Source organism: Lucilia cuprina, chromosome 4 (genome assembly GCF_022045245.1).
Source record: "Lucilia cuprina isolate Lc7/37 chromosome 4, ASM2204524v1, whole genome shotgun sequence".
Taxonomy (NCBI): domain Eukaryota; kingdom Metazoa; phylum Arthropoda; class Insecta; order Diptera; family Calliphoridae; genus Lucilia; species Lucilia cuprina.
Window position 1 is genome coordinate 29,783,431 of NC_060952.1, and position 26,235 is coordinate 29,809,665.

Sequence of the window (26,235 nt, forward strand, 5' to 3'; positions counted from 1 at the left end):
TTAATTCACTTTCTTAATTATTCAGCTAAAAATTTGCTCTCTACTGTTTATCGACATGCGAAAGTCTGCACTGCTGTCATACATACGTATTAGATAAAATCGTTATTACATAATAAAATATTTAAAAAAAATCCCTAAAATTCATACTGAATAAACATATTGACAGCTTGATGGTAACGAGTTTGAATTAAAACGAAAAACGTACTGACAAAAAAAAAACATCTTTAATATGAGAGATACTCGAAATTTATTTACGTATGTAGATTGGCAGTATATGTAGTATGTATGCGTATAGGGATTGGCATTAAAAGCTTGTTGTGTTATCATTGTAATACAGGTAATACATATCATTGATAAATATTATTTATCGTAAAAATACCATGGTGGCAAATACCATTTTATGAAGTCTATTGATTTTAGATATTAGCAGTTAATAGCTAATAAAAAAATATACATCATAATCATTATGTTACCTTGACATTTTATACATATGCTTAAGTAAATTCAAATTTATTAATAACTTTACAAAAATTTTTGTTTAGAGTAAAAGAAATTTAATTACTAAAATTTGGATTGTATTTTTTCAATGTCAGTTTTAAATACCTTTACGGTATTTTGGTTTTTTTGAGATAAACAATATTGGCAATCATAAATGAGGAAGTCTTTACAATTTCAATTAACTTTGCAAATAAACAGAAATTTTACAAAATTTCAAAGAAAAAAAAAACCCAAAGGCAAACAATCATTGAGCAAAATTATACTTTTCCCAGAAAAAAAATATAAAGAAAATAAACGGAATAACAATCCATACTTATGTGCGTATAAGGCAAGTACAGTTACATATTCAATACTCAACATTGTAATGCAAATTAAAAAAGAAAATGAAAACGAAAACGAAAAAAACAGACAATCATCCAACCAAGGGTCAGATGAAATATTAATGCTTATTATACAATATCAAAATCTGAATGAAATATTGACCTATACTTGCAACAGTAGATTCATGATGACATAAAAAAAAATCTCAAACTATTTTTATTCTTAAATGAAAAGATGAAAAGAAAAAAAAACTCGTACTCTGAATACTCTGAACAAAGCAATTACAAACAATGAATGTTAGAAATATGTGCATAAGGAAAAAAGATACGAAATGAATGAAAAAGCAGAGAAAAAAAGTTGGAACAAATGAGATAAATTTGAATGAATGTTATACAACATGTATCTACAAACCGCAGTCTATGACAATCACAACAATAGATTGTGATATTTGCACATACTGACAGACAGACAGACATACATACATAAATCAAAATGTATCTACGATTATGTACGACGAAAACCTTTTAGAGCAAACAATAACTGAAAACAATTTCAAATAAGAGATTTGAACTTAAGCGCATAAAAAAAAGAACGGAATAACAATAAAATTTTGTACAATAATACACTCAAGAAGAAATGTTCAGTATTATCGTTAATATATTATATGAAGGGACTGTAGTCCAGATTATAGTCAAGGCTATAGTCAAGGCTGTACTTCAGACTATAGTTAAGGCTATAGTCCAGAATACTTTCTAATCCATACTAAAGTCTACATATTTATATATGTAGACTATAGTCAAGACTATAGCTCACACTATGGTAAAGACTATATTCCAGCCTATAGTAAAGACTAATTAAAGTCCAGACAATTGTCAAGGCTATTGTCTAGTCTACAGTCAAGACCATTCTCTACACAATAGTCGAGGCTATAGTTCAGACAATCATCGTCAAGACTGTATATAGGCAATGCCATAGTTTAGAATCGAGTCTACTCCACGTTTATATTCAAGGCTTTAATCATCACTTTATCCAAGACTATAGTCCAGAACATAATGAGGGCTAACGATTGTAGTACAGACTACAATCCAAACTGTTATCAAGGCTATATTCCAGACAAAAGTAAAGACAATATGTATTCTTAATTATAGTTAAGGTTAAAGTCTAGATTACAGTCAAATATATATTCTACACTATAATTAAGACTATAATCGAAACAAGTCTAAACAAAAGCTAGAGTTCAGACTATAGTCTAGGTTTAAACTTTAGTCAATGCTATAGTCCTGGCTATAGTCAAGGCTTAAGTAAAGAATATTGACAATGTTATAGACCAGACTATAGCCAAGGATATAGTCCAGACTATCTATTGTCAAGGATATATTCCAGGATATAGTCAAGGACATAGTCAAGAATATAGTCCAATATACAGTCAAGGACATAGTTCAGACCATATTTTTTTAGACTATAGTCAATGCTAAAGTCCTGACTGTAGTCAAGGCTTTAGTCAAGAATATAGACAAGGCTATAGTCCAGACTATAGCAAGGATATAGTCCAGACTATAGCCAAGGATATAGTCCATACTATACCCAATGATATAGTCCAGACTATAGCCAAAGATATAGTCCAGACTATAGCAAATGATATAGTCCAGACTATAGCAAAGTATATAGTCCAGAGTATAGCTATGGATATAGTCAAGAATATAGTCCACACTTTATATAGAAATTTTTCCCTAAATTCCTTCTTGTATAAAAAATGTCCATGAATAATCTTATTACTACCACTACAAACACAAAAAAACCTAACACTTACCCAGTATATATTTGGAGCCTAATTTGTGTAGACTACAAAATTGATAATAACAGTAGAGTACAGCAGCACACCGGACAATTGTCATGACAATAACATCGGCTGCATTATATTCAGCCTCTAGACCTTCACATGATTGTGTCCAGCCATGACAGGGACGATGTCGACTAGATGTATGACTACTGCTGCTGCTGCCACCACCACCTCCACCAGCATCTGATGTAGTAGTGGTGGTAATATATTGTTGCTTATCAACTGTCAGCATACATGCTGTCACTGTAAGCAATGCTACAATAACCTCCCATGGATGTGATGCACAAAATTCGCCATGTGCCCGAAATAAACGACCAATCATGATGTAGAGAAATTTTTGATTCCAAATGAAATTTGTGCAAAAATGAAAATTTTGTTGAATTTTGCCAAAAGCGTTTGCCTATAGTTTAAATGTAAAATATTGTTTCTCTTTTTTTTTTTTTGTAGTCAGTTGGTGTTGCAGTTGACGTTGATTCAGTTAAACGAAAGCTCACACGAGTTTTTAGTAAACTATTGTTGGTTAATGATGATGATGTCTTTAAAAGAGTTGGTGACAAACTATTTCTCTTTGGCCAATAATTCTGTTTTATTGCAGAGAAGAAATACTCGTTTTTGTTTTTTTAAATTATATAATAACGGAAACAGTAGGAAATCAATCAATTGTCAATCAATAACATCCGTTTTGCCTCTACACGTTATATTCTGTTTATAATTATTTGTTGATTTTATAGATGGCGCTGACATAAACATTTATCTTTTTCTAGTTGTGTATTTGTTGTTGTAGAATACTTATTGTTGTTGTTGTCTGTTTTTTTAGCTTAGTATTGTTTTTATTTGCATCAAGTGTTTTTGACGTCTCAGTTGAGATTTGTTTTATTTTTGTAATGTTATGGTCTCTTTATAACAGTTAGATTGTTTTATTTTTCTTTTTTTGATTCCTTTCAATTACAGTTGTCGTTTATGCACAAAAAAAACAACTTTTCTGTTGTATTTGCTCGTTATTTTTTTGTTGTTTTGCCAATTTTCTTCTGTTGATTGGAAGTAATTTTCTTTTAATGATCTGCAATAGAAAAAAATAAATAATTAATATTTTAAATTGATTTATTTTGCAATAAATATATAACTGTTAAGAATAAGGAGTGAGATCGAAAAATTCTTAACACACGTTTTACATTACATTTTTCAACCAAAGTATTATTTGATTTTTTTTTTGATCAAGTTACCTTTGAAAAACATGTCAGTTATTATGTGTAATGTCAATTATATTAATTTTTTTGTTAATTTGATTAAAATGAGTGACCAGCAAAAAGTGCGTACTGAAATTATTAAATATTTTCAACTAAACCCAACTTGGTCTTACAAAAAGTTGGCCAAGCATACAAAGGTCTGCCGTCAAACTGTTTCCAATGTTATTAAACAGTACCGGGAGAACTTGTCAGTTGATAGAAAACCTGGTTCAGGTAGAAGGAATGGTCCACATGATGTTTCTAAAGCCAAAAAATAGAACGCATTTTCAAAAGAGCTCCCAACACATCCGGCAGGAAAGCAGCTCGGTTAGCTCAGTGCTCGGACTATTTGGTACGAAAAGTTAAAGCTAATGCAGGTTTAAAAACATACAAGGCTCAAAAAGTTCCTGACAGGAACGCTGCTCAAAAATTAAGAGGCCAAAAACAGAGCACGGAAATTAAAGTCAAGTTTTATAAACAAAATATTCTTGCTGCATAATGGATGACGAAACGTATGTTCTGGCAGATTTTTCGCAACTTCCAGGTCAAAAGTTTTATGTTGCTGATGTTCGAGGGAATGTTGAAGAAAAGTTTAGGACCCAAAAGCAGACAAAATTTCCCAGAAAGTTCTTGGTATGGCAAGCAATATGCAGTTGCGGCAAAAGAAGCCAATCATTTGTTACAACGGGCTCTATAAATACCAAAATTTACATCAAGGAATGTTTACAAAAAAGGCTGCTTCCATTCATAGGACTTCATAATGTGTCCACTTATTTTTGGCCTGACTTGGCATCCTGTCACTATGGTAAACAAGCCCTTGAGTGGTACAAGAACAATAATGTGGTATTTGTACCAAGAGAGGCAAATCCTCCAAACTGCCCGGAGCTAAGGCCAGTGGAGAGATATTGGGCTCTTGTTAAAAGAGAATTGAAGAGTACAAAAAAGGTGTCCAAAAGTGTGGTAGATTTTAAACGGAGATGGACTACATGCTCGAGCAAAGTGACAGAAAGCACTATAAAAACGTTAATGGAAGGGTTTCCGAAATGGGTTCAAAATTTCATCACTAGTGAATAAAACAATAAAAATATTTTTTTTTTGTAAACTGTAATAATAATTTGAATCAAATTAAAAGAAAAATAAAGCTGTAAGTTTAGTGGTTTCTTTTTTATAAACATATATGTATGTTAAGAATTTTTCGATCTCACTCCTTACTTGCAATTTCAATAATATTTTGAAAAATATATTTTTTGGTTCAATATTTTTTTAAATATAATTGATATACAATTAATTTTTTACAGCTAAAATTAAAAAAATTGTTTAGTAACATTGTACATTTTTTACACATTAATCGATAAATAGTTATTTAAATGAAAACCATAGTGTGTCAATTATGACACAGATAAACAAATTTTTAACACAGTTTTCGAAATAATTCTCGAAAAGTATACTTTCGTCTATTTTTTTGTAATTAAACTTATTGCTTTTAAAAGCTACTATACACCACTATAGTGGGGAGGGTATTATACGTTTGTGCTGATGTTTGTAACATACAAAAATATTGGTCAAATACCCACCTTAAAGTATACCGATCGATTCAGAATCATTGAGTCGATTAAGACATGTCCGTCTGTCCGGCTGTCTGGCTGTCCATGTAAACCTTGTGCGCAAGGTACAGGCCGTAATTTTCAAGATAATTTGATGAAATGGACCAAGCATGTTTTTTGGCACAGGGACGAACCCTATTGAAAATGGTTGAAATCGGTCAATTATTTCACCTAGCCCCCATACAACCGTACCTCCCGATTTGAACTTTTTATACCATAATTACGTCAAATATTCTATTATCTCTCTGAAAATTGGCACAAATAAGTTCTATATAAGTATAAATGACACTGCAGATTTTCGTCAGGATCGGCCCTTATTTGACAAAAAATGTCTTAAACGTTAAAAATTGACTAGTAATCATTTGTATCGCAATGAAACTCAACAAAACTAACTGTTATTTAAAAATATATCCTTTTCCCAAATTTACCGAGGATCGGCCCATATTTGACCTATATAAAGCTTCATTTAGAAATTTTAGTTTTTTTATCAATAAATTGTTTAAATATTTTGGAATTATGGTAATATTCAACGTAAAAGTTTCTTTATAAAAAATAAAAATTTTAAAAATATACTCATGGTGTAGGGTATTATATGGTCGACCATGCCCGACTATACTTTCCTACTTGTTTAATATAAAAATATAATCTCAATTTTAGTTCATTTAAGCCCCTTTTAAACGAGCACACAAGTAACATGATCTGTCGAAATTTTGTATAAAAGAGATAGCATTGTCTAAAAATACATTGAGAGAAAATACGTATACAATGGATTTGACATGATTTTGAAATGTTTAAAAAACAAACAATTTGCATTTAATATGGTAATGTATTGATATGTTAACACAAAGGAGAAATGGAATACCGCTGTTTTCATCATCGTCTTAACTCAAAGATTATAAATAATTTTATTACATTTTTATTTTCTTTTTTGTCATACGGATGAAATTTCATTTTACTATTTCATAAGACTTTACTTACGCAAAGTGTGTTCGTGTAAAGTGCCCCTTTGTTGCAACATTGTTTAGTTAAATTGAAATCATTAAAGGTATTTTATTATAATTAAAATGTGCCTCTGTTTCGTGGCTTATTATATGTTCACTAAATCGTTCAGTTGGTAAAACAAAACGGACATGACACGTTGGTTCAATTGGCTATTATGTCTAGCTCTTTGTCATGGCATACTTCTTGGATTCACCACATTATATATAGATGTTTCCAGACGTCAAGTGAAATCGTATATATTTGTTAAAATTTGTGTATATTTCCAAAACATTTTTTATATTATGAATGCTTTAACGATGTTATTATACAATATTATACTATTGGATGATGTGAATTTTGTCGATCATTTTTGTATATTTGCAACTCATTTTTCAAATTTATCTTTATTTGTTGTGGTTACATTGATGCGGACTAAAGGAGATAGAGATTTGAAAAAATGGTTGAAAATAATTCAGGTGTTGCATACAAAATATATCGATAAATTGCAAGATATTTCAGCCGACAAAAATGTTATAAATATATTGATTCTAAATATCATCATAATGATGGCAAATAGTTTGGCTAATTTAGTAAATATTGGTTTAGTATGTCAGAAAGATTGGTATTTTGTAATGCAATCTATTTTTGAAGGTTATTTATATACCATGCAACATTATATGATATTTCATCATGGTCTCCTACTAAGTTATATTAATCATTGTTTTACAAAGTTAAATAATCAGCTGCAACATGAAGATGTGAAACAACCATTTGCCAATGTTTACTATCAGCTTTCGACTATTATGCAAGAGGTGAATGTCACCTATGGACCTGCCATTTTTATTATGCTCATGGGAATATTGCTTTTAAATATAATATTTGTTAGTATGATCATGGAGGCAACAAAATCTATTCCAGTTATCGAGTTTTTTGTCGAATGCTTATATTTGTTTACTGTGCCAACATTGTCGTGTCTCAACACCTACTTATATTTCCTAATTTGTGATCGGATATATGAGACAACAGAAGAAACCAAGAGAATTATATTGGAATGTGTTACTAGAGCAGAAAATAAGGAAGTTTGTAATTTTGACAAGTTAAAAAATTAAAACTAATGTTTCCATCCTCTCCCCCCCCCACTATTTGTAGGTTGAAATCGTTTTACTAGGACGTTCAATTTCTCGGCTCAATATCAATATTTGCAGTTTCTTTGATATAGATTGCAGTTCATTATTTATTTTGATTTCTCAAATATTTTTAAATGGTATTTTATTATATCAAATGTTTATGTATACTTAATTTTAAACAAATTAAATATTAATGTTTATTTTTTTTTTTGCAAGTAGTTTTAAATAAAAGTGTAATCACTGAGTGTGTATTTATTTGTCCAATTCACAACTGCTCTTGTATTTTATTCTTCTTCTATTTCATCTTCTTTAAAATTGGACATTCACATGAGATTGACAGTTTGACATTGAATACCAAAATAAACATAAGAAAAACAAACGTTAAGTTATGCGAGCTTTTTTAATGGAAATTACCAACAACATTTATACACAACTGTAAACCTAATACAAAACAAGTAGGAAAGTATAGTCGGGCATGGCCGACCATATAATACCCTACGCCATGAGTATATTTTTAAAATTTTTACTTTTTATAAAGAAACTTTTATGTTGAATATTATTCCAAAATATTTAAGCAATTAATTGATAAAAAAAACCAAAATTTCTAAATGAGGCTTTATATAGGTCAAATATGAACCGATCGTCGGTAAATTTTGGGAAAAGGATATATTTTTAAATAACAGTTAGTTTTGTTGAGTTTCATTGCGATACAAATGGTTACAAGTCAATTTTAGACGTTTAGGACATTTTTTGAAGGAGGGTTTGTATGGGGGGCTAGGGTCAAATAAGGGCCAATCCTTACGAAAATCTACAGTGTCATTTATACTTATATAAAACTTATTTGTACCAATTTTTAGAGAGATAATAGAATATTTGACGTAATTATGGCATAAAAAGTTCAAATCGGGAGGTACGGTTGTAGGGGGGCTAGGTGAAATAATGGACCGATTTCAACCATTTTCAATAGGCTTCGTACCTGTGCCAAAAAACATGCTTGGTCCAAATTTCATCAAATTATCTTGAAAATTGCGGCCTGTACCTTGCGTACAAGGTTTACATGGACAGCCAGCCGGACAGACGGACGGACGGACATGTCTTAATCGACTCAAAAAATGATTCTGAATCGATCGGTATACTTTAAAGTGGGTATTGGACCAATATTTTTGTATGTTACAAACATCAGCACAAACGTATAATACCCTCCCCACTATAGTGGTGTAGGGTATAAATACATGCTCTACGTATATATACAAGGCTTGTGAATTGGACAATTATGTATATTGATTAAATAAATTGAAACTATTGAAAATATTATTTATTATAATTGTATAAAAATGCAGTGAAAGCATTTTATTATAATTAAACCGTTTACACCCTCTTCTTGTTTAAAATTTACAAAAACATTCTAGTTTTTTATTGAAAATCGAAAATGAAAGGTTGGTTTGATTGGCTATTGCGTGTAGTTCTTTGTCATGGTATATTTCTTGGTTTTACCACCTTATATATCGATATACCCAAACGTGTTGTGAAATCGTATATAATTATTAAAATTTTTGTTTACTTTCAAACTATTTTATACATTTTAATTGCATTATTCGATCTGATGTACAATATTGAACTTTCTAGTGAAATGAGTTTGGTCGAAAATATTGCAGCTTTTGGAACTTTTTTCTCCAATGCATCTTTATTTCTTATGGTTACATTGTTGCGCTTTAAAGGAGATAAAGTTTTAAAGAAATTGCTGCAAATATTATTTACGTTGCAAATCGAATATTTTGATAAACAACAACAACATATATCAGCCGATAAAAATACTGTAACAATTGTAAAGCTAAATATTTTAATCATGTTAACAAATAGTTTGGCTAATATTATAAATATTGGTACTGTATGGCAGACGGACTGGTTTTATGTATTTCAATGTACATTTGAAGGTTACTTATATGCCATGCAACATTATATGATATTGCACCATGGTCTTATTTTGAGTTATATTGAATATTGTGTTTCGAAATTAAATAATCAGCTGCAGCATGGAACAGTAAAACGACCTTTTGCCAAAGTTTACTTTCAGCTAGCAAAAGTTTTGCAGGATGTTAATGTCGTCTATGGACCCGCCATAGTTAGTATGCTCTTGGGCATATTGCTTATAAATGCTGCCTTTCTTTATGAGATCATCATAGATATAAACTTCTTAGAATATGATGCAATTGTAATCGAATTTTCCTTTCTGTTTGTTATTCCAACATTATCGTGTTTCAACACGTACTTATACTTTCTAATATGTCATCGAACCTATGAGACAATGAAAGAAACCCAAAGAATTATATTGGATTATGTTACTAGACGAGAAAATCAGGAAGTCTGTTTGTAATTCTGTCAAGTTAAATTATTTTAAAACTTATTGCTGTATTTTTTATTTTTGCAGGTTGAAATCGTTTATCTAGGATGTTCAGTTTATCGGCTGAATATCAATATGTGTGGCATGATCGATATAGATTTAAGTTTATTTTTTATATTGAGTTATAATATATTTTTAAATGCAATTTTATTATATCAACTTAATTATTTTTTTTTTTTATAGAGATAATTAAAAAAAAGTTTTTGCACAGAGCTTTTTGTTCTGTATTCTCATATTAATACGTTTTTATTGTTGTTGGATAAAAAGTTTATGCAATATTTAGAAATAAAATTTAGTATATATAGTGTTAATTTGCCGGCAGTAGAGTGCAAATTTTTAGTTTTAATGTAAACAACATAACGGTAGATCAGTAATAATCAAATTGTTGTTGATTAACATTGTTGTGTACAACAACTAATGTAAAAAATTCCAATGTTATGGAAAAGAGAGTATATGCAATAAAAAGGAAAATTAAAGAAGAGGTAAAATAAAATGTAATGACGTCATCAAAAAAATAAGATTATTATTTATTGTCTTGTTTGTCGACACTTTCTAATTTTGCTGTACAACTGATACTCTAAATCATGTAATTTTATTGATTGTCGATCTTCTAATGAAGATCATCTAATGAAGGATGTGAATTGGGTTTGTATGTCGTTGTTGAACTAAATTTTTTTTAATATTTTATTAAATTTCACTTTAATCCTTCTAAAAGCTACATCATCTGGCAACACTGCATTAAATTTTTAACTTTAATTTTTATACTTCTCTCTTTTGTACTTCGCAATCATTTAAAATTTGTTTATGTTGTGACGTCATAGTTTCATTTTAATGTAAATTATCTTACTATTTTTTCTGTTTTCCTAGTTTATTTTCAAATGATGCTGTTGCATTTTAATCATGGAAAAAAAACAACAAAACATGTGAAGAAGGATCAAAAGAAATAATGTGAAAAACAATCTTACTAAAATTGCTGATAACCTATTACTTTTAACATTTCGTTCTTATTATTTTCTGCTTTTCTATTTTTTATTTTCAGATGATGTTGTTATATATATTTTAAGCTAATTAGGATGACAAAAAAAAACAAAGTAAATATGTAAAGAAGGATCAAAAAAGAAACAATGTGAAAAACAATCTTGTTAAAATTGCTGATAACCTATTACTTTTAACAAATCGTTAACCAAAATTTTTTCCAATTTCCAATAAATAAAAAAAATAAAAAATAAATTTATTATTATCCACCTACTTCTTATAAATTATGAAAACCTGTTATTTTTGTGAAATAATAACTGTGTAAAATGTAAAATTAAAAAAAATATTAACTAATTATGACGTCACTTGTTTTTTTATATTTTATTTCATCTTAAACTTATTTCTTTTTCTGCTAGCCTAGTAAACTTTAGAAAAATTGTTCAATAAACCTGTACATTAAAGAACCAGTCGATGACGTCACAAATCACTGAAAGATCTAATTAATAAAACAGTATTTTTGTAAACAATCGACTTTCTTTTCAATTCTTTGCGCCTGATACAATTATACAATTTCTTACTGTATTTTCTTTATTTATTAGAGTGATGAGGATCAAAAAAACGATTGATTATACAAAGTACCTGCCTAAAATTGCTGATAGCCTATTGTTTTTGAAACATCATATTGATTGAATAAATAGAATTGAATTTTACTAATTTTATACATTCTTATGACGTCACATGTTTATTTCATCTTGTGCTTCTTACATTTTCTGGTGGCCTAATGAATTTTAAAAAATAAAACTATATTTATTTTTATATGAATCCAGTTGATGACGTCATAACTACCTGGAAGTGATCAAAAAGTTTACAACTAACTACTTTTTCTGCTAGCCTGGTGTTTATTGCAATATCTGTTTGTGTTTTGGTTGCTGCATTTAGATAATATTTTTTTATCATCTTTCTTGTTATACTGTGCGCCTAGTACAATAGAAAATTTTTAAAAACTCCGTTTCTCGTCCTTTTTGTTTAACAAATTCAATTGATGACGTCATAGGTAATTGTAAACAATATAGAAATTGTCTATTTAATATTTATGTTATCCTGGTATTTTCGTGGTTTATTGATATTGGTAAATTTGCTTTTACGAAAAATATTTTATTAATAAACAAACAATCGACTTACTTTCAATTCTTAGTACCTGGTTAAAATCAAAAATGTTTGCCGTACTTTTTATTTTTGTTATTTAATACTAATTTCAATGACGTCATTAAAATGAGGATCATGAATTGACTAAGTTTTTGTTCAACTATTATTTCTGTTAGCCTGATAGTTTTTTTCATTTGCGTTACTTAATCTTTGCGCCACTACATACATCATACAGTTTTTCTTCTTTGTTTCTTCCTTATTTTCATAAATTCTATTTATGACGTCATAAATTTGTTTATGCAAATATGAAATTTTGTCCATCTTAAATTTCTGCTAGCCAGGTATTTTTCGATTTTTATTTATTTTTATTATCATCTTATCTTTCTTTTTTATTTCTTTTTTATACATTTACATGGATTCCAATGATGACGTCATAACTGCGAGAAGAGATCATTACAACATACTCTCGTTGATTTAGCTGTTGTCCTGTTACTTTTTATTTAATGCTGAAAATGTGATATTTATTGTCCCTTTTATATATGTACATACACATACATATATTTTTTTGTTCATCTCAGTTACTGAACTAAAACTGGACTGGCACTGAACTTGAACTAAACTAAAACTGAACTGGCACTGAACTTGAACTGATCTAGAACTTAAATAGAACTGAACTAGAACTGAACTAGAACTGAACTAGAACTGAACTAGAACTGAACTAGAACTGAACTAGAACTGAACTAGAATTGAACTAGAATTGAAATAGAACTGAACTAGAACTGAACTAGAACTGAACTAGAACTGAACTAGAACTGAACTAGAACTGAACTAGAACTGAACTAGAACTGAACTAGAACTGAACTAGAACTGAACTAGAACTGAACTAGAACTGAACTAGAACTAAACTAGAACTAAACTAAACTAGATCTGAAATAGAACTGAACTAGAACTAAACTAGAACTAAACTAGAACTAAACTAGATCTGAAATAGAACTAAACTAGATCTGAACTAAAACTGAACTAGAATAGAACAGAACTTTAACTTAACAAGAACTAGAACTGAATTGGAAATGAACTAGAACTGAATTAGAACTGAACTAGAATTGAACTAGAACTGAAGTAGAACTTAAGTAGAACTGAACTAGAACTGAACTAGAACTGAAATAGAACTGAACTAGAACTGAAGTAGAACTGAAGTAGAACTTAAGTAGAACCGAACTAGAACTGAACTAGAACTAAACTAGAACTGAACAGATCTGAACTAGAACTTCGCTAGAATCGAAATTGTCTTCTTTATTTAGAAAATAGTATTTTATTTTTAATTTTATTAAATATCTAGCTATAAAATATTTTCCTTTTAATTTCTCTTTAATAGAGATCTAACCATGACCAATATCCGTGCATTTTTATTATTTTGACCAGAAAAAGAAACGAATTAAAGATGAAAAAAAATTAAAAACGAACATTAATAAGTTAAGGAAAACAAACACAAAATTTGTTTATGCATTGAATGGAGAATGATGATTTTATTTACGATTTGTTTATGTTGAAATAACAAGTGAAAAATACAAAAAAAATTTAAATGACTTCATCTGAGTACACGATGAACAATTTTCTTTTTTTTTCCCTCAATTTTCTCCCAAAATTTTATGGACCATACTCAAGAGTAATAAAAAAAATTAAAGTATTCAAATGATTGCCATGGCGTTGTTGGTTGCATTTGAGGGCCAGTGGAAGAACACACACATATAGATATAATGCAGTATTTTTGAGAATGCGTGTGTAGTCAGGAATCGGAAAAGAAAAACAAACAGGAATTATATATTGTTTTTGGAAAATAGCATTGAGGAGAAAGGAAAATTTTTTTTGTGATAGAGTTGGATGAACATTTATGTAAATTATAAAAAAAAACAGAAATGTTTTTGAGTAGCTAATAAAATTTTATGATTATTCGAGGAAGCATTAATAGTTTCTTTATAAACTATATGTGAATCTGTGCTTTTAGAGAAATATACAGAGGAGCTTAATTTAAAAGCATTTTAGTGTTACTTTCAATTTGAAAACTTCTAATTTATATTTAAACAAAATTTCCCAAATAAAGCTTTCTAAACAATTGCGAGTATATTTTTTCAAGATTATCTATTATACATTAGATTTTGGAAAAAAAATAATTTGTTGTCTAATTTATTATGAGCGCAAGATTAATAAAGATAAATTTAATAAAATAAACATTTTTTTTGAAAATTTTCAGTAATCAATCTATGTGTTTTTTTTTTAAATTTGTTTTCAGATTAACAAGTCGACTAAATTGTTGCCATTTTCATTTTTAAGACATATTGAACTGGAAAGGTTAATAAACTAGAACTGAACTTAAACTGAACTAGAACTGATTTAGAACAGCACTGGAATCAAACTAAAACTGAACTAGAAAACTGTAAAAAAATTATATCTACACTGAAAATAATCCATGCTTAACTTTACGAAAAAAAATTTCGTAACTACTTTTTTCGTAATCGTAAAACCTCTTTTCTAATTTTACGAAAGTACGAAAACCTCTCGTAATATCTTTTTTCGTATATATTAAGAAACTTTGTTTTCTTTTACAAAAATAATTTCGTTAAGGCATGTAATATTTAACGAAAGTAACGAATTTTTTTCGTAACAAGATTATTTAGTAATATACAAGAATTATTTTTGATTTTACAAAAAAAATATTTTGTTACGATTTTATTTGTTATTTTCGTAATTTTAAGGGAGTTTAATTAAACGTAATTTTTAATTTCCAGCTGCCTAATTTCCTGTAAAATTTAATTTAAAAAACATAATTTTTTTTTTAATTCTCAATCATTTTCTAAATTTACAATAATTATTTTAAGAGAACTAAAATATTTGTCTTTAAAAAAAATCGTAAAATGAAAAATTTTTTTTTCTAAAATTATATAAAATTATTTTGCATTTTACTAAAATATTTCGTACAATTTCGTATATATTACGAAAGAATTTCGTGGTGCGAAACAACGAAGCATTTCGTACAATGTACAACATTTTTCGTGTATATTAGGTATGGATTATTTTCAGTGTAGCTTTTGGGGGTATACATATTAAATATTATAGTGTTTATTTTCAAAACTACTTAAGTTGCATTAACGTGCGTCCGTCTGACTTATTGTAAGTACATAAATATCTACTTAAATTTTCCTTCACACTTAAGAATGTCAATTGTTTAATTTGAAATTTATCATGCAATTGATTTTCTGAAATAATCTATGATTTATTATCCCATTCTCTTGGGGAGAATTTAAATACTATTAAGAAAATAAAATGTCTATGAATTTAAATTGAAGATTTATTAGTCTACATTGTTATACAATAAATATACAATATTTACCCACAATAACAACAATAAATACTTTGTACTACTAATAATACAAATAAAATAAATGTAGGCTTGGATAACAATACATATGTATATGTATATGTATATGCAAAGGTATTTTTAAATACCTCCTTCCTCTCCTTTTATGAGAAATAAGTTATACTTCTTTATGAATGTCCAGTCGGCATTGTCGTCATCATCTGCATTGCATATACATTTAATTTAAACATTTTAGTCACGTTTAAAAAAATTCTATTAAAATTAAGCGTAATTTATATTTTTAGTTACGTTTATACTTTGAGAGAAATATTTTTAAATACTTGCCGATATATTATTATAAATATATTTTATCTTTATTTTATTATTTATTATTGAATTTTAACCCACAGTTCAGTGGGGTAATCATTACTTCACAGTTCACAAGGACGTTCAATGTAATTACATATGTATTTATGTTATTCTTTTTATTTTGTTTAATAAACTATTCTTAATTTTAATTAATTTGTTAAGATTTAAATAAATTTAGTTTTCTTTAAAAGCACCAAAAAATCACTACAACACACAACAAAATTCTGCAGAATTATCACAAATCACAGTAAGATGGACTCATCAAATTTTATCATGACATTTAAATTTTGCATTTTTTAAATATTTAATTTTATTTATTCTATTTTGAAAATGTAAATGTCATAAAAATTGTAATTTTATTTTCATATTGATGATGTTAAATAAAAATCTTTTTTGACTGCAGCAAATCAACAATTCTATATACTCATGTACATAAAAACTATGTATGTATGTTTTGACCATTAAAACCCACTTGGAAAGTAGAAAAGGTCATGATACGGGACTAAATAATATAAGAAAAGTTGAATCGACTCCTTGAAAACGTCGTCAGACTTTCGCTAATTTGCACTTTCAATATTTTAAACAATAACTGGACAATTGACTTGACCATAGAGTAGACTGTAGGAAAGACTATCGACAAGACTATAGTCTAGTCTTTAGTTTAGTCTATAGTCTAGTCTTTAGTCTATTCTATAGTATAGTCTTTAGTCTATAGTCTAGTCTATAGTCTAGTCTATAGTCTAGTCTATAGTCTAGTCTATAGTCTAGTCTATAGTCTATTCTATAGTCTAGTCTATAGTCTAGTCTATAGTCTAGTCTATAGTCTAGTCTATAGTCTAGTCTATAGTCTAGTCTATAGTCTAGTCTATAGTCTAGTCTATAGTCTAGTCTATAGTCTAGTCTATAGTCTAGTCTATAGTCAAACAATAACTGGACAATTGACTTGACCATAGACTAGACTGTAGGCAAGACTATCGACAAGACTATAGTCTAGTCTTTAGTTTAGTCTATAGTCTAGTTTAGTCTTTAGTCTAGTCTATAGTCTAGTCTATAAACTAGGCTATAATCTAGTCCATAGTCTAGTCTATAGTCTAGTCTACAGTCTAGTCTATAGTCTAGCCTATAGTCTAGTCTATAGTCTAGTCTATAGTCTAGTCTATAGTCTAGTCTATAGTCTAGTCTATAGTCTAGTCTATAGTCTAGTCTATAGTATAGTCTATAGTCTAGTCTATAGTCTAGTCTATAGTCTAGTCTATAGTCTAGTCTATAGTATAGTCTATAGTCTAGTCTATAGTCCAGTCTATAGTCTAGTCTATAGTCTAGTCTATAGTCTAGTCTATAGTCTAGTCTATAGTCCAGTCTATAGTCTAGTCTATAGTCTAGTCTATAGTCTAGTCTATAGTCTAGTCTATAGTCTACTCAATAGTATAGTCTACTCAATAGTATAGTATAGTCTATAGTCTAGTATACAGTTTAGTCTATATTCTAGTCTATAGTCTAGTCCATAGTCCAGTCTAGTCCACAGTCTAGGCTTTAGTCGAGTCTATAGTCTAGTTTATAGTCTAGTCAACAGTTTAGGCTATAGTCGAGTCAATAGTCTAGTCTAGTTTATATTCTAGTCTATAGTGTGATTATAGTTCATTTTATAGTATAGTCTAGTATATAGTGCGTTTTAGTTAATTTATAATAAATTACATTTGACCTTATCTTTAGCACTAAGTAAATTTCCAATTGGTAAGGATTTTAGATTTTCTCAAAGTTGTTTTTTTTTATAAATTGTTGTACTAAACTGTTCGTTTTTATTGCATAAATCTATAGTTTTGTTAAGTTTAAACAACAGCAGCAGTAAATGTAGTTTAAGTACTAAGTATAAAATACAAAAGGAGCAAAAAAAAAATCGTTTACAAAGCAGAAAGCAAAGAAATACAAGAGTATCGTCGTATATTTAAAATATAGTTTAAAATCAATATTTTAATATAATATATTGATATAAATATGTGAACGCTTATAGTTTTGTATAAATCTGCATATGAGTATGAATGAATGCAGAGTTTTTAAAGAAAGAATTTTAGCCAAAAACAAAAAAAGGAAAAACTAGTGAAAAGTTAATATTTTTTAACATACAAATGAAGTACACATTTCTAGTTTTAAAATTGTTCTTATTTCTTGCAAAAGTGCAAATTTAATATAAAAAGAAAACATTTTCAAATGTATTTTTAAATGTAAATTTACGAATTAATACATTTCACTCACTGTCTCACCAATACAGAGTGAACTTTGCAGCAAAGGCTTTTTAAAAAAAAGCACATTCAGAAAACACATAAATACACTGAAAGGAATTGAAAGCAAAATAAAAGCTTAAAAGTTGATTGAACTATTTGTTTTCATTTATCCTTTTGTTGGTGGTTTTTTCCAATTTGACCTTCAGTGTATGTGTATATCCCATTAAATATTTTCTCATTCATTTAAAACTTAAAACTATTTGAAACCATAAAATGAATGTTTTATTTTTTGGTCACTGACAAAATATTTTATTTAATTTATTGCGTACATGTGAGTTTTCCTTCGTTGTTGTTTTTTTTTGTGAGAGAATATCCTTGTTTTTTTTGTATAGATTAATATCATCTAAAATATATGTATGCACACATACATATGTCTATATAAATGTTTACAAATACACACAGCGCAGTTTTAAATTCGAAATATTTTCATATTTTTTATCATATCTATGAAATTTGATATGTACTAGTTTATTTAATAATATTTATTATTATTGTTGTAACTGGTATTTTGTATATCTACAATATGTCCTAGGAGACTCACTTTTCTTTTCACCAACTTTCTCTTTTCAATTTTAAAGTGGCGAGGAAGAGAGTAGTATGTGTTGTGTCCAATCAATGAAATTGGTAGGTTTTCAACATATAAATTTAATTTTAAGTCCCTTATCATTCAACACAAAAAAAAATTGGAAAACATTCAGTATACATTGTAAATATTCTTAAAATGTTATTCAGCATCAGATATAAGATAATATAATATTGTCATGTTAAAATTCAAAATACTCTAAACTAAATAATTAAATCTACTTTGTGTATCTTTGGATATTGACTTTCTCGAAAATTAACTGAAATTGATAAATTAAATAAACAAACTTTTATAAAGATCCAGCAAAAACTTATATCGAAAGGCTAAAAAAGTCGCCTTTCAAAACATATTAGCATTTTAAATAATGCTTACAAAAAGTTAGTTAAAGAATTATTTAACTAAAGTAAGGAGCTAAAAGGTTGTCTATAGTCTAGTCTATAGTCTAGTCTATACTCTAGTCTATAGTCTAGTCTATAGTCTAGTCTATACTCTAGTCTATAGTCTAGTCTATAGTCTAGTCTATAGTCTAGTCTATAGTCTAGTCTATAGTCTAGTCTATAGTCTAGTCTATAGTCTAGTCTATAGTCTAGTCTATAGTCTAGTCTATAGTCTAGTCTATAGTCTAGTCTATAGTCTAGTCTATAGTCTAGTCTATAGTCTAGTCTATAGTCTAGTCTATAGTCTAGTCTATAGTCTAGTCTATAGTCTAGTCTATAGTCTAGTCTATAGTCTAGTCTATAGTCTAGTCTATAGTCTAGTCTATAGTCTAGTCTATAGTCTAGTCTATAGTCTAGTCTATAGTCTAGTCTATAGTCTAGTCTATAGTCTAGTCTATAGTCTAGTCTATAGTCTAGTCTATAGTCTAGTCTATAGTCTAGTCTATAGTCTAGTCTATAGTCTAGTCTATAGTCTAGTCTATAGTCTAGTCTATAGTCTAGTCTATAGTCTAGTCTATAGTCTAGTCTATAGTCTAGTCTATAGTCTAGTCTATAGTCTAGTCTATAGTCTAGTCTATAGTCTAGTCTATAGTCTAGTCTATAGTCTAGTCTATAGTATAGTCTATAGTATAGTCTATAGTCTAGTCTATAGTCTAGTCTATAGTCTAGTCTATAGTCTAATCTATAGTTTGGTCTATAGTTTAGTCTATAGTTTAGTCTATAGTCTAGTCTATAGTTTAGTCTGTAGTCTAGACTATAGTCTAGTCCATAGTCTTGTCTATAGTCTAGTTTACAGTGTAGTCTATAGACACTCTATCGTTTATTTTTTACATTCACGCAAATACTGAAATTACCACAACACAGTTAAGTAAAATTTGGAAATATTCGTGATATAAAAATACCCTCAAGACCCCCTATTTTAAAAACATAACAAATTTTTTTTCTCAAATTCACCATAAACAATTATATTATCATGTAATTGCAATTGAAATGGATGTACAGAAAATATAAACGTCAAAATATAAACTAAGTAATTACATAAATTACTATTTTTATGTAAGCGATTAAAACTCCATTATAATAAAAATCATGTAGATTCTTAGACCATTATATACTAACTGATGACTATTCCTGAATTACCACTCAACTCGCTGTGGGTGCTAAATGGGGGAGAAATAACAATAACATTATAAATTTAAGTGCATGAAACTAACTGGCTGATTTAATATGAATAGAAAATTTAACAAAATAAATATGAATAGAACACGATCAATTGCAGTACATACCACATCATATGTTAAAATTAAGAGTTTTTTGGATTGTTATATTTTGCAGAGATGGAAATTTTTAAGTTTTAAAGAAATATGGACGACATTGTTATTGAAGTATAACTTATTTTTGCTGTTTAAGTAAAATAGAAGAATTATACTTAATTTTCCATCTCTGCAATATAACACTGCGTATGAATGGCTGCCAGCTACTAATCAAAGTTTTCTTTTTCTTCCAAAATCTTGATCTAATCATAGATGTATATACAAAATTATAATGATGATTTCATAGAAAATGGTCTTGATTATCAAAGTTTTGTTTTTTTTCTTTACGCGAGAAAAATTAATGTAATTTTCAAATGTTTATTTTCATATTAGCAAATAATATGTTGTTGTATATTGTATATAATTTTTTGTTAAAATCATTTATTATATTGTTGTTGTTTTTTGTGTTTTTTCGTTTTGTATTGAACAAAATAATGTTTACCAGCGCTGCTGGAACAGATGCGCTTAATGTTTTGATAGTGAAGAAAAACAACAATTTTGGTGTTAAACATTTAAAATCTTTTTTATTGCAATCTTTATTTTGGCAATTATAAAGTACAATTTGTTTGTTTATTTTTTTTTTGTTTTGGGGAATAGAAATAGAAATTCATTTTGTATGTTCATTAATTTCCAACACTAGGAAATTTTAACAGCATATTTTCGGTGTTTCAGTTTTTTTCTGCTTCAAGTTTATTTGGTAAAATTTAGAAAAATAAATAAAAGTTTAAATGTGAATTATTAATACATATTTTTATAGACTTTAAGAATGTTCTCTATGTGAATAAAATAATAAGAAATTCAGTTTTTAATTACAAAATATTAGAAATATTTCCAAATTTTTTTAAATCAATTCAGTTATTGATTTAATCATTAAATTCGTAAGTATACTTACAAACGAAACATGGTAATGACTTGTACTTGCTTAAGAACTTACTTTTCAATGACTACTATATACTTCTATATACTTAGAAGTCTAATAACTACTTACAAATAACTGTATAGGTAAGTGCTTACTTTTAAGCATTTGTCAAAACTTATGGTAGATACTACATAGGCTTTTTTCTCTCAAAAGCAAAACTATTCACATACTTGATATCTAATTTGTAAGCGATCATAATAAGTAATTACCAAACTAACTACATGTAAGTATTTATTTAAAACTTCAGTTTCATAATCTCGGAAAATACGGGACTAGAGTGAGAATACTCTCCATGAAACCTATTCGTGTACACGGATGGCTCAAAACGTAAAGAACGAGTATGGGGAGGTATTTTTATTTCAGAATTTGGAATCAGGATTACTTTCAGGATCAGTAATTATTGTAATCCAATCGAGACCGTTAAATCCTCCATAAATAGAACGGCAAACTGTGGTATCATAAGATATTGAACAGAAATATCCTAACCTTTACTGATAGTCAAGCTGCAATTAAGCCTGATATACTGTACATCACGACTAGTCCGGGACACGAGGACTAATCAAATAACTCGCGAAAAAAGCAGGTTCGATGTTGTTCGACTCGGACATAGACCATTTCTGTGCTACTCCGATAGAAGTATGCAAAAGACTCATACATAGATAAGATGTTTTGTGAATTCTCTCAGGCAAGAAGATATGGCTAAAACATGATAAGGAGCGCACCGACCATCATCTGAGACATGAGCCAAACCTCAACAAAATTATAGCTGTCATTACATGGTTGATTTCTAGAGGACACCTTGGAGTTGTCAAGGATTAGAATAGATAATCTGAACGTCTTCATCAGGCATTGCGGTTGGTTAGACGAAACAAATTCTAATAGCACCGATTAGTAGCTTCGAGTTCAAGACTATTTCTTCTTATATTTTCAATCTCTCTCTATTTATCCTAATCTCCTTCTTTCTCATTAATGCTATAACATCCTATATCCTCTTCTTCTTTTAATTTTAATAAACTTACAGGTATCACAAAGCGACCGAAAGGACCCACGTGTACCTCTATTGCAGTCTGAATAACCAACCATTTAGTTATAGAAAATTTTCTTTAAAATTATCTATTTACAGAAAATTCTCTTTATATCACAAAGGGACCAAAAGGACCCACGTGTGCCTTTATTGCAGCCTGAATAACCAACCATCTATTTATAGAAAATTTTCTCTTAAATTATCTATTTACAGAAAATTCTCTTTTTTTCATTTTCCCTCTAGATTCTAGATTCCCCAATATACGAATTCTGATCTACGTATTTTTATATTCACTACAATTTTCTAATAAATATATGTAAAATTTTAAAATTGATACTAAAGTACATCCGAAAAAGTGAGTACTCTACTATATTCATCCCTATCGCCAATCATCATTTCACGTGAAACATGTTCCCTTTTCACATTTTACGTTCACTTACTTTTTTGTCGTGAAAAAATTCCCTTGTTGTCAAATTTGTTGATGGAATTTTGTAAACATTAAACAGCTGTTTCATACAAAATCAACTATATTGAATGAATTATTCACTATCCTTCGAGGGAAATAAAAATGTTAAGGGAATAAAATTCCCACTTCTATGGGTGTTAGGGGTGGTTACCCAATTTAAGATGTTCTTTATTATATGGGAGGTGCCACGCCAACTGTAGCTGAATGAATTATTCACAACAAGTTCAAGATAGCAATTTTCCCTTCGAGGGAAATGAAAATTTTAAGGGAATAAAATTCCCGCTTCTATGGGTTTTAGGGGTGATTACAGAATTTGAGATGGAGGTGCCGCGCCCACTGCCACGCTGCCCATTTTATTCCCATGCAGTCATATGGATGTCCAGCTCTTTCTTTGAGGACTCTAGCTCTTTCAGTTTCTAGGAAATGCGACTTTTAATACTTACTTAATAAAATTAAATTTTTATAAAAATATCTTTACCTATATCTTAATAATTATGTTTAAAAAATTATTAAACTTTTCTTTGGAACATAACCTTTTAAGAAAATTTCCTTTTTAAAGAACAATTTATTTTGATAGAAAATTTCACATAAATTTCCTTCTTATAGAAAATTGTGGATATATTCTCTTTCCACAGTAAAAACTTTGTAGTAAATTTGCAATAGTTTAAACAACTCCGACGAAATTAAAACGTTTAAAAATAGAAGTGTTAATAGCTTTTAACCATAAAATTTAAATTCTGTAAACATTTTAATGAATGAATTTAAAAATGCAAAATTTAAATGTTTGTTTTCTTAACAGTTTATGTTCTTTTTTTTTTTTTTGGTTTGTTCTTAAATAGAAATTTCTGTTCACACATTTATAAATGTGTTTTGCAAAAGCGGATGTGCGGTTAACCTCAACCTTTTTCTTTTGGGGCCAAGCAATTATGGAATTGAAATAAAAAAAAACGAAAAGTTTTGTTTGTAATGTTTTGGTCTCCTTTCATTTGAAAATGTTGCCATTATAAAAAAAGGTGTGAAATCAATATATTTCCTTAGATTTCTAGATTAAAGTTTTTTTTGGGGGGTTTTGTGTTGCAACAAAAGAAATTCAAGAGAATTGACAGACAATTTTGTTTTAAATTACATACATATTTTTGTTATAAAAGTTTTCATTGAAACTATAAAATCTTTAAAAAAAAACCGCATCTGTAACACTTCTCTAAGTTATCAATTATGTATTTCACTTAAGCAAATTGTTCACAAATCAATACAAAAATATTTTTTTAAGTCATCAGCGGGAATTGAACCAGGAACTATTATTATTTTGATTATTTTTATAACAGTCGTAATTAGTAAAACAGAAGAACAATTAGTAACAATAAATAAAAGAAAATAGACATATTTAAGCATAAATAAAAACACCACATCAAAAGGAAAATGTATTCATTTACTTTGACACTAAATCATTTCTAATGAAGTTGTACAATAATGCAAAAAAAAATAATAAACAATTCCTTAAACAAATGTGTATAAAATATTAATTTGCACACAATTTCATTGAACCAATAAAATGTGTGTGTGTGGTGTGTGTTTATGGGCATCAGGGAAATCCCCATCGTTGTCCAATGATTGTTCAAGAGAAAAGTCATGACGACACTTGCCATGCTGTCACACCAACCAACGACAAACTAAACACGCAGCACACATGACACTCTTCTATTCTAAACGCATCATTATGTGAAAAAGACAAACAAATTTGAACAAATAAATACATATAAATAAAAAATAAATATTATTGTGAACACCACCTACATACATACATACAATGAATTCTTCATAATTTGTCCAACTGCCTTTTACGTTCCTCTTATTAAGTGTTAAGTGTGAGAAGAAATTGATATTATTTAAGTGTCATCAAGTATTTAATTTGCGATTATGACAAGTTGTTGAATGAAAACAAGTGAATACTTATGAGTGGGATAAGTTTTTGTTTGCACTACAAAGTTGATAGAAATTTCATTTTAGCGCCCAGGGTGTTAAAAGCAGACTGACTGATTGAATTTAAGAATTCTAGAAAAAAAAAACTCAACTATGTTAAATCACATGATTTTGGGGATTTACAAAGTATAACTCTTATGTGTGGGTTTAAACATTTATAATGGGGTAAGAATAGACTCTAGTCTAGTCTATAGAATAGACTATAGTCTATAGAATAGACTATAGTCTATAGAATAGACTATAGTCTATAGAATAGACTATAGTCTATAGAATAGACTATAGTCTAGTCTATAGAATAGACTATAGTCTAGTGTATAGAATAGACTATAGTCTAGTCTATAGAATAGACTATAGTCTAGTCTATAGAATAGACTATAGTCTAGTCTATAGAATAGACTATAGTCTAGTCTATAGAATAGACTATAGTCTAGTCTATAGAATAGACTATAGTCTAGTCTATAGAATAGACTATAGTCTAGTCTATAGAATAGACTATAGTCTAGTCTATAGAATGTCTATAAAATAGACTACAGTACATAGAATAGACTACAGTCTATAGAATAGACTAGTCTATAGAATAGATTACAGTCTATAGAATAGACTATAGACTAGACTATAGAATATACTAGACTATAGTCTAGTCTATAGAATAGACTATGGACTAGTTTATAGTCCAGACTATAAACCAATTTATGGTCTAGTTAATGAACTAGTTTATGGTCTGATCCAGTCTCTGGTGTAATATATGGACTGGAGTATGGTTTTGTCCATAAATTAGTCTAATCTATTGACTGGTCAATGCATTAGCCTCTGGACTAGTATATCGACTTCTATGTTGACTAGTGTAAGTCTAGTCTACGGACTAGACTATACCATAGAGCAGTTTTAAAAATTAGTCTATAGACTAGCCTGTAGTATAGTCTATTTACTGCTCCGTGCTCTAGTCTATTAAATAAACTATGGACTCTCGTGTAGAGTAATCTATGGACTAGCCTATTAACTAGTCAATGTCATATTCTGTTGGCTAGAGAATTGGTTATTCTGTAAACTAGTCTACTGATTAGTCGACTGACTATTTTGTATTCTAGCCTAGTATAGTCTATGCACTGCTCTGCTTTCTTGTCTATTGAATAGACTCTCATGTAGACTAACCTATGGACTAGTCTATTGATAAGTCAATGCACTTTTCTCTTGACTAGAGAGCTAATTATTCTGTAAACTAGTCTAGTAGACTGACTACCTTTTATACTAATTTAGTATGTTGAAAACTCTTTGGTAAATATGAAGAATTAACATTGTGATATTGATAGATTTTCTAAAAAATTTTAAATTAAAAAATAATCACAATTATTTATGCAAAAAATTCAAAACTGTTCATTGTTTTTAAA

The 26,235-nt window shown here is 28.6% G+C and overlaps 1 protein-coding gene across 1 annotated transcript in view; it reads right to left on the reverse strand.

Annotated features, from left to right (window-relative positions):
• The window catches only part of LOC111690994 (3-hydroxy-3-methylglutaryl-coenzyme A reductase), a 79,908-nt gene that overhangs the window by 9,447 nt on the left and 44,226 nt on the right, over positions 1–26,235 (reverse strand). Inside the window, exon 2 of the mRNA XM_023453612.2 lies at positions 2,630–3,719. Within this exon, the coding sequence (XP_023309380.2) occupies positions 2,630–2,981 (352 nt within the window). The 5' untranslated portion in view covers positions 2,982–3,719. The remainder of the gene's footprint in view (positions 1–2,629; positions 3,720–26,235) is intronic.